At 45.4% G+C, this 10,523-nt stretch overlaps 1 protein-coding gene across 3 annotated transcripts in view; it reads left to right on the forward strand.

Moving 5' to 3' along the window:
- Window positions 1-10,523, forward strand: part of LEF1 (lymphoid enhancer binding factor 1) — a 53,978-nt gene that overhangs the window by 17,666 nt on the left and 25,789 nt on the right. For all 3 annotated transcript variants that reach the window (XM_042870848.1, XM_042870850.1, XM_042870849.1), the window contains exon 4: window positions 7,807-7,939. In XM_042870848.1, coding sequence (XP_042726782.1) covers window positions 7,807-7,939 — 133 coding nt within the window. The remainder of the gene's footprint in view (window positions 1-7,806; window positions 7,940-10,523) is intronic.

Consider the following 10,523-nt stretch of genomic DNA (forward strand, 5'->3'; position numbering starts at 1 on the left):
TGAGCAGCCGTAGGACCATCTGGAGGGGTGATTTACGGGGGGCTCAGGCAGTCTGGCAATTCAGGCTCTCTTTTACGATGTTTAGACTTTTACCCGTGTTATAAAGTGCAGCACAGGCTTTTTATGAGGATTTAGGTGCCTGCTGCACAAAGCTCGGGCTGTGGGTTGGGTGTTGTTTTTTTCTTTTAAGAATGACTTTAAATTTTAAAGGGCAGCTCTTGAATTAAAAAAAAAAAAAAAAAAAATCAAGTCTAGCAGCAGGCAGGAATATCCCACGCAGGACTTAAAAGGCGTCATGTGCATTGTGCATACCAGCAGCAATTTTTAAGCCTGCTGGCACCTTCCCAGGGGCGAGCATAGAGGCCAAAGCAAAGTTGGAGGAGATCCAGCCCTGCCATCAGTGGGAGAGACATTTTGGGTCTGGAGGACCCACATTTGGGTCACACAATTGTGTTTTGGCAGCTCTCAGAGGCTGACTTAGCACCATAGCTGACACAGGAACATCCCTTGAAGCCTGCTTGGTTGGCTTCTCATGGGTCTGGTACCCACAGCTGAGCATCCATACCTGGTTTGTACAAAGTGTGTGCGCATTCAAAGTGTTTGAAGCTCTGCTTCTTTACCCTTGTGCTTCACCCCACTCGTTCTCTGCTCATTCTGAGCTGTATACTGTGGTTACACTTCTAGCTACACTCACAATTTTGTGTTTCCCTGGTGTTGAGATCCCTCATAGGACAGGTCCAGAAAATTAAGCTAGTAGTTTTTGAGCATTTCTGTTTGTACTAAGGTAATCTTTCATGATATGGCAGAGAAATAATTTCTGTTATGACCTTCTACTGATGGTTCAAATAACCTGTCTCAGAGACATCCTGTTTCTGGAGGGCCCCATTGCTTTAATTCCTATTAAAATTGGTTTTGCCTTCTGTGGAACAGTACTGCAGAAATTAAGTACTTGCAAATGCGTTTTACCTCCAGATATATGTTGCTGTTTGAATTTTCAATCCTAGTGAAGCTTTAGCAGACTGCTACTTTTGGCCTAATCATTTGTACGTTTTTAGGGATTTTTTTTTTCTTAGTTTAAAAATGAATATTTTATTTTAAGCCTTTGGACCATCTTGCCCACATCCAGTGATGGATGTCTAATGAGATGACTTTTTACCTCCACTAAATGGTTATATTGTTTGCGCTGATGTATGCTAAGACTTGATGCATTAAATCTTTGGTCATTAGCAGATGCCATTAGCAGAAAAGTCCAAATCACTTAGAGCTGTGACTTAAGACTTTTCATTAAAACCTGAATTTGCATGTTATTGGATAAATCTGTTAATACGGTTTAGCTGGACTCAGAGAAGTTACTTGAAAACTTTTTTCCAGTGGGTATGCAGGGTCAGCAGTGCCTGGGAGCCTTAACGTTCAGAAAATGGCCCCTCTGGTGCTTGCTTTGTACCCCACTGTATGCTGGGTGACCCTCTGTTAATTCAACTGCGTAAGGGCCACCACACTCTAAAATCCAGTTGCAGGGGCTTTTCACTGCTTGACAGTATATGGATGGCCCTTCCTGGACCTGGTGTCAGGCAGGGTTGGCCACAGCAAAAATTTGCCCATGTGGGGAGGAAGCTTGCCAAGCACAAGGACTGGCTGAAACATCACTGATGTAGTCAGAGTCTCCACTCTTCCATTCTCACATCCATTTTCATCTTGTTTTCTTGGATTCCCCATTTTTAGAAGGCAAAGGAAGTAGGATTGCTTCCACAAGTGCCAGTTACGTTGGGTATTGTGGGCAGTCAACTTGGTCTCTGCTGTGCTGGACGTAAGCAGGTACTGTCCAGTCAGCCTTTCTGCTGCAAACTCAGGTGCAGCAAAGCAGCTCTTGGACGCATACTAGTGTGCCAGGTGCTTCCACAGCTCTTTGAGTCCTCATTCTTGCCTTCATGGGACGAGAGCATCTCTTCTTAAAAAAAAATCCCTGCTCAAAGAAAAGTTGGCCTTTTTCAGGCTTCTTGGTCTCCATTATGGCACGTGGCATTGAGTAAGCCGTGATACAGACTTGATGTAAACATGTACTTGGGAGTGGTCTTATTTCAAGCCGTTTTCATCCACTGTGTGTGTCATACTGAAAGGCATTGCCTGGTCAGTCACAGGGACACGGGACGGGGCTTTTTGTGGGACAGCAGGAGCCTTGGCCTGCATCCTGTGGGATGCAGTGAGGCCAGTGAGGAAGAGTCGCCTCATCCTGTGACGCACATCGTGGCCCCAGCAGGAACACCAGCCCTCAGGGCTGTCCTCTGGCCACTCACTCCCACACCAAGTTCACATATTTATCCAATTGGTGATGTCTCATTTGGTGAAAAGGTTTCAAAGCTCAGTTTGGGTGCTGGAGGATGCAGAGGACTGCCCATGTTGAATGCTGGACCAGAGCTTGTGCAAGAGCATGGTGTCAGCTTTGTGAAAACATCACAGTGTTCGTGTTCACCTTGGCCAACAGAGAATAGAGAGGGCTATGAACAATGGAAAATGATGGGAAAAAATCCTTTTTGGCAGTCCCATTTATTTACAGCATACTTAGCAGAAGAGGTATGCTTGCGGCTGCTGAGCATGTGATTTGCTGTTGCAAATTAATGCATGTTTGGTGTGGGTCTCTTTGCACTCATCAATATACATCAGGAAAAAGAAGAACCATGCAGGGTGGACAGGGCTGAAGGACCATCGTGTGGGAACGGGAGCTCAGAATGAGCAGTGGCCTGTGAAGTTGAGCAGCATTTGCTGGGAACCAGTGACCATCGGAGAGACCTCATTGCTGCATTGGAGAATGAAATCAAACATCACAAAATGTTTTAACAGCAAAAGCTTTCCAAGCAAGTCTGCGGCTTTGCTGGCCATTTCATGCCCTATCAGTTGTTAGTGAGTATTTCTAAAACTAATGGGCCATGCGGCGTGAGGCATAATCTGTACACATGTGCACTGGCAGCCTGCAAATAGCAGCAGGCTTGTCCTCTCCATGAGCAGGCTGGAAAGCACTGCCCGGCTCCCTGTGCAGTGCTGCAGCACCTCGGGTCTCCCTATAGCCTTCCAGAGCAGGTGAGAACAACAAATTAAGGAGTCGCGAGAGAGAAGAAAACTGAGATAGCAGGGGATTTCTAATCAAGTTATTTTAATGCTGGGTGTGCTTTAATCACTCACTCAATGGCGGTGCTTAATGAACACTTGAAATAAAGCATGTTTCTGTCAGAGATTCAACAGCCATGTTTTTAAAGATGTCTTGAGGGAACTCAACTGTTCATTACAACTTTTTGGCAAAAAGCAGTCAGATTTGTGCTATATTAATTTCCAAGATGGAAAAGGATGAAAAAATAAAGTTGCCAAAAGAAGACTGTAGAGAAGCTATTAGTTTTTACACCAATGTCACGATTAACCTGAATCATGTCACTGATTATAATGCATCTAGATAGATGTTTAACCCAGTTTTTATCAAATCCCATTCACTCTTGTCTTTGCAGCACTCCCCTGGCTGCTGTATTTGGGCTTTCATTGCGTTTCAACACTTTGCACTTTAAGCAAAGCAGTTTGCCCTTTGTCTGTGGGCATCCCTGTACACTGCCTACATTTTAGTGTGATGCACAAGGCATCACACTAAGCAGTGCGAGCAGTGCGAGCTCCAGTCCAGAAAACAGCCCAGCATCACTGGGATGCACTTTGCCACCTTACTGGGCTGAGTACCATGACTGTCATGACCCCAAAACAGGAGGGATCAGCAAAATAAATACTCCCCGTGCTGGAAGAAGAGCATAAGATTGACTCTTTTATTTGTCTTCTGTAGGTCAGAATATTGCTGAGCCCCTGTTACCAAGGGGGTGATTCAGGTGGTGCTTTCAGGTGAGGTTGGAAGCAAGGCTGCAGATCGCTACCTTCATACCTGCTATCTCATTTGCTCTGCTGCAGTGTCTAGTTGGAGAAGGTTTTGAAAATTAAACATAAAGCAGTCTCTTCTGTCAAGAGATTAGAAGGAGGCTGGCTTTATACATAAAACTATTTGCTGTAAATAAGTGGCTTGGGAATGAGGGGAACAATCCAACCTCTTTATATCAAGCTTGCTGCTCCTCTGCAGAGTTGTTCACAGAAGGAGATTGTACGCCAGTTCCCAGGAAGGTGACAAATTATAATTGCAGTTATTGCTGGCATTGATTATCTGTTTCATCTACGAGTAACAAGTTCTGGCCAGAACACCTTCCACCTCCAGTGCCGGTCCATGACAGCACATCTTCTCACACAGGCCTGGTTTTCGCACTGCTCCCAAACCATGCTCTTCTTCCTTTTGCATTTCTACTGCAACAGCTGGTCATCAAAGGCGTAAACTCAGAGTCAGTTTAGCCATTAAAATGCTATCGCTATTTTGAGACAGCAACTGAAACTGCCATCTCTGTGTTTGATAAGTCCTTCTGTCTAAGAATGATTTCAGGGCTCTAGAAAGAAGAAATTAAATAGGCTAAAAAATGCACAGATTTTCCTCATGTTTTTTCAGGCTAAGGTATCCTCAAATCCTCCAGCAAGTCATTGGTCCTCTGGTACTTGCTGTAGCAGGAGTGGGAAGGGTTGTGTTTTCTGTTGTTGGGTGTTTGATAGAGCTATCTGCTGTTGTGTTTTCTTCTCTCAGTGTAATGTTTGCTGTTAAAAACCTGAAGCCCTCCTTTTCAGGAAGAAAAGGGAATGTGTACATTTGGCTATGTGGATCTGCTTGTCTTCTGCCTTAAGAATTCTTGTTGCGTTGTTTCTTTGTGTTGTTTTTGGTGTTCTTGTTGTTACTGTTGTTGCTGTTGTTTTAATTTGGCTATTTTAGCTTGAACTGAGACCACCTGCCAGTTCCCATACCAGACACACAACTTGTTGACAGCAGAGGACAAGTAATGAACTGGGGGCATTTGGGGTCTTTTTAGAGGCAGATCAACATTTAAAAGAAAAACAAGAAGAAAGAACAGAGATGTTTCGGGTGTTGCTTTCAGCCTTTTGTTCTACCTTCCAGCTGGGCTGGAGCACTCCCTTGCTGGGACAACCTGATGGTGGGAGCAGCGGTGAGGTGTGACGGTGACCACATGGGACATGGACTACGTGCCCCACCACCAGCAGCACGGCTGCCTGCGTGGCTCTGCAGAGCTGGCAGGGCTGCGCGCTCCATCTCCCTCTGCACACCAGCTGGAACAAATGGTCCCTGCTGCAGCCTGCCTGCCCAGTGCTGACCCACAGGCATTTTTGCCGTGGCTTGCTCAGGCTTTTTATAGTTTTTGCACACTTGTTGCATATAGGATACCTTACAGCTTTTAGCTAGATGTTTGGGGAGGTGGGTGGGTTTTTTTAATTATTTCTTTTTTTTTTTTTTTTTTTTTTTTTTTTTTTTTTGTTAGTCTCACGTTTCTTCAGAAGCATTTAAAAATGAGAAAAAACCATGGCGAGGTGCCTCAATATGTAACAGAAGGTCTCTGGGTTCATACACCAACGGGTTCTCAGCCTCCAAGATGAGAACACCTTGTTTTGTTTTGTTTCGTTTCATTTCCCAGAATTGCAGATCTTGAGCGTGGCTGCACATTCTCACTTTCCTTTCTGGGGCATGTGCGGAGGGTTGCACCCGGAGCTAAGTGAAGCCTTTGGTGTTAGGCCGCTTTTGGAGAGACGTGTGACTTCTTCAGACTGCTCTGGACATCGGATTGCATCCTCTGCTGCTCTGCAGTGTTTCTGTAGGCTGCTTTAGGTACCAGAGTGCACTGAATTATTACGTTTTGATGTATGGTTGCTTGTGGGAGCAGGAGGAAGCCCACTGACAAAGAAAACAGAGTTTGGTGGAAACCTAATCATATAACCTTCTCATATGTGAGCCCAACATAGGACTTTGGCCATAACAGTCAGCCATGAAAAGCTTCTGGGGTGGTAAAACCTGGAGAAAAAAACAAGGGAAGAGTGGACATCAGCAAGCAGATCGCCTGCTTTGGCTGACTTGCAGGGCAGGTGTGAGATCAGCACTGATGGAGTCCGTGGGGCTTTTAAAAATAAATCAGTTTCTGGCCCAGGCCAGAGCTCCCATTGTTATCATTGTTCTATTTTATTTTGCAGGCTCTGGCTCTGCAGACCCCAAATGCTGCTGATGGAAACGCAGCCCCTTTCTGTGTTAATTTTAAGCCCGTTAACAAGCGGATTGCTTTTCTCCTCACTTCTCACGGTTCTCTCACCCGTTGAAAACCACAGCCATGGACTTAGGGGATAAGGTGCCAAGAAGTAGAAAATAAAACCGAACCTGCTGGATGCTGAGGAGTGAGGGGTGCCCAAATTGGTTTACTGCGAGGACAACAGGCAACTGCTGAAAGCAAGCTACCCTGATACCACGGGCATGCATGACAGTTACAGCCAGTATAATGCAAAATGTTAATTACTAAAATTTGAGAAATTAATGCTGATTAGCGGCTGTGTGTGTGACCTAAATACATCTGTTCCTTGATCTTTATTCATAATGTACAGTTTATTGTTGATAAAGTAATTGCTGAATGGTGGGCTGGCCCTTGAGTCTCGCAGCTAAAGACCAAGGCCTGATGTGTAAATCAGCTGAAATTTGTTGGCGTCTGTTTTGGTTGCATGTATACAGATTGGGAAGATGAACAGCAGCCTGCACTATCGCCTTTACAACTCAACTCATACATATTATTGAGAATTCATATTGCTTTTATTATTTGGTCGCAAAAACAGACCTAATGCTTGTTGGCTTTAAAACACCTACCAGTGCTGCTTTCTCTCTCCGTCTTGCAAAATATAAGACAAGGCCAAAGCTTAAATTAAAATCCTCAGGTTCTTATCTCTTTCCTACAGGAAAGCAAATCTGTGTTGAAAACCGTAAAATTAAGAGGAGAGCAAGGATAGCATAATTTAGCAAAAATTCATGGCACCAGATTCTGAGCTATATGACTGGAGGGATAGGTCAGACATTAAGAAGATACTGCCTGCTAATGCAAGTTCCTTAAGGTGGTGCTCTGGAAACAAGGAAAGCAGAAAATGCAGCACTGCTTCCCATTTGCTCCTTCTTCGTCTGCTCCTACCAGCCTTAACAATAAATTGAGCTGTCCATGGAATGGCCCTCCTGGTTTTAGAAGTCCAGAGAAATCCTTGGTGTGGCGTTGGAGCATTGTCACTATGTCTATTCGTGCCAGGATTTGAATAGTGAGACTCAAATTTAATTTCATTCGGTTCCTAAATGATTTCTTTTTTCTTCTGTTAATTCACAGTTCCTGACAGGCTGTCCTCGCTGAGATTTATCAGCGGTTTTCTCTGAAGGCCTATTTCTTTTTTTATTATTATTGGTTTTTTTCTCCTTTTTTATTTTATTAAAGATCTGTTTGTGGCATAATTGTTTTAGCCAAGGGGAAGGGTGGCGGGATGGAAACAAGGAGTGCCTCTTAGTGCTGGGATCATTGCTGTGGTTCATCCTGCTGTGGGAACAGCGACTTTTGTCTCATGCAGCACTACTGCAGAAGCACCACATTGGCACAGAGGAGCCCTGCTGCCTTGCAGGCTTGATTCACGAGTGCGGTTTGTGGGAATATAGGCTGGCAGTACCCGCTTTGGGGCCCCACTGGGTGTTTTCAGTGCTTTGGTCCCTCCCTGGGTGAGGTGGTAAATCTTTGTGGCTCTCCCTGGGGTAGTCAGCGGTCTCCTTCCCAAACAGCCCCTCCAGAAATGCCACTGCCAGCCCCTTCTAGCTTCAGTCATACCATTATGTAAAAACTGTATTTTGGAAGCCACACCTCACTAATGCTGTTTTCCCTTCTCTTGCAGTCCAACAAGGTGCCAGTGGTACAGCCTTCTCATGCAGTTCACCCTCTCACCCCCCTTATCACCTACAGCGATGAGCACTTTTCCCCAGGCTCCCACCCATCTCACATCCCCTCCGACGTCAGCTCCAAGCAAGGTGAGCCCGTACTGCTGGGGGGCTTTGCTTTTCATGTTTCAGAGTGAGGGCTCCCACCATGTGTGCCCACTTTCTGTTCTGCTGTGATGCTGGTATTTAGCTTGGCTGTTTAAATCTTCATGCTCTTCCTAATGTGATAATTCTGGCTTGTTTTACTCGTCAGAGCCTTTTAAAATCTCAATAAGCAGCGGCCAGTCCTCACCACCCCCTGTTGTGCCTGAGGCTTGCAGCATGCAGACACAGAAACAGCAATCATCCCTCGCTGTCCCGAAAACTGGGGAAAAGCACCTCAGTTCTGCTGTTATCAAAACCTTTTCTTTTTTTAAATCAAAATTGCTTTTTATGTTCTCATATTCTTGCTTTCTGAATTCTTCTATATAATAATTGACATAACGGTAGTCTAACCACCGTCACCCAACGAGAGGCTTTTTTAGTTCCGACTTTCCCTAGATGCCTTGTTTTTGTGTTGGCCTTGCTATGCTGGTAATAATTTGGGCTACCTCCAGAAAATACCATAGACATGTGGCTGTCTGGTTATTTTCTTTCACTCCAGCCTGCAGATGCACATATAATTCTTTTTTGAGAGAAGACGAAGCAAATGGAGACCTCATGTCCTCATTTGTCTTCCTTCTTCATGTGAGTGCCCAGGAGGAGGACACTGGTGGTCATTCCTTGAGGCCTCATGGGTGCTGTGTGAGTTAGACTGTGGGATTTGTACCCCACAGCTACAGCTTGTGAGCACAGGAAGTTTTGGCTTATTGAACGATGGGGCATCATTTTCCTCCTCATCTCCTGCAGACCCAACCAGGAGGCCTCATTTGTGCTTACTGTCTGTCTTCCTTTTCTGCTTTGTTTCACTCTCTCCCTGCCCAGCCCATCTCTCATGCGGAGCTCTGGTATTTCCAAACAGGCTCTTGAGTCCTCCTCTTAGCGTCTGGCAAAGATGCCAATGGACAATGTGGGCCGGAGGCTTTTGCTTTTTTTTTTTGCTGCCATGGTCTTCTTGATGTGTGTGGTCTTCCCATGCTCCCATCCCAGCACCACAAGCGTGTCACAGCAGCTGCAGTGAAGTGGTCCACGCCATTGCTGCTGAGGGAATATTTTCCCTCAGGTCCTCTGCCAGATGCCTCCGACCATTGTTTCTGTCCTCGCCTCCCAGTGTGGGGCTGGAGAAAGACACTGCCTCGCTACCCCAGCCCCAATGCTGGGGGTCCCACAGCGGCTCGCCCCCAGCATTGCCTCTCTTACCATGGGTACTTCGGGATGGACACGCGGCTCCCACCTTTCCATAGGCAGTCAGTTCATTCTTCCCCTTCGTCTTTATTGCTTTTAACCCTCCTGAGAGCAAATCTGGTTTCAGACAGTGCTGGCTGTGGGGCTGCTTCACATTTTCCTCCTGGACATCAGGTAGCTGGTGTTTCTCCATAAAAGGCCTGAAGTTTTGTGCACTAAGCCAGAGAGCACAGAGTCCTCACCATGGGTCAGAAATGTGCATTTTGGGGAAGGAACAGCAGCCCTTCTCTTCACACACAGCTTGGTTGAGTAGGGGCAAGGTCATGTCACTGCTCCTCAGGAGCATCAGCTGTCACCAAGGATGGGAGCTGGTCCCGTGTTTTGCCCTTTTCTAGATGCTCTGAAAGAGTGTTTGCTGTTACAAATCCTGGAATACATAAAATGTTCTCTCCTGTCAGCCACCAGCTGTTTTATGGCTCTGAAAAGACAACTGGCCAGACATTTGAGCCTCAGGCTGTGGTCCTAAGCCTGGCAACTTAGCTTTTGAGGCTCCAAAAAAGACAGAGTTTGTAGTAACTGCCAGTGTTATTTTCTCTACTTTCCTGTACACAATCCCGAAAGATATTCCTCAGTTCATTTAATTAAATTCAGAAGATTTAAATGCAAGCTATGGGGTGGGGTGGGAAGGAATCAGTTGTGTCAATCTATAAAACCAAGTCTCGAGGTAGCACACACTCAATCTTGGGCCTTTGGAGTGTCACTACATAAATATTTAATACCCTTTTAAAGCAGCTGATTTAACATGTGAAGTCGACTTAACACTTCCTTCTGCTTCAGTCTCCTCTTCCCCAAACATATTTAAATAAAACGATGTTCTTTGCGGCCTCTGCAACTGTAATTCCATGTCTCCCGGGGTCGTGAGTTTGAGGTGAAGAATGGAGACCAGAGGCCCTTCTGGGACCAGGATTAGCTTTAATCTTGAGGTGATTCTTACAATTGTAGGACTCTGTGTTCTGGGGAATGTGAGCTAATGGAACGTTTCTGATGGGACCCTTTATTTTTCCATGAAATACTACCAATGCAAAACAGATTGACCTTGGAGCCCACAGGAGTCAACTTGATGAAGAGCTTAGTTGGAGCTGGAGTGACAATTGGAAGCCAAATGAATCATATCAAGTGTGACCATTACAGGCCTGAAAATGATTCTTAATTAACCACTGATCCTCTGTGGTAACAAGTTTCCAAAATCAGTGAATCCATAAGGGAACCAGCGAAAACGTGCAAGTAGCAATTTACCTAATCTAATAGCTCTGCTGTGCTGCCTCTGACAATGCTTTATTTTTATTTTAGT

Source organism: Lagopus leucura, unplaced genomic scaffold (assembly GCF_019238085.1).
Source record: "Lagopus leucura isolate 7727_CA_CO unplaced genomic scaffold, USGS_WTPT01 Super-Scaffold_100004, whole genome shotgun sequence".
NCBI lineage: Eukaryota > Metazoa > Chordata > Aves > Galliformes > Phasianidae > Lagopus > Lagopus leucura.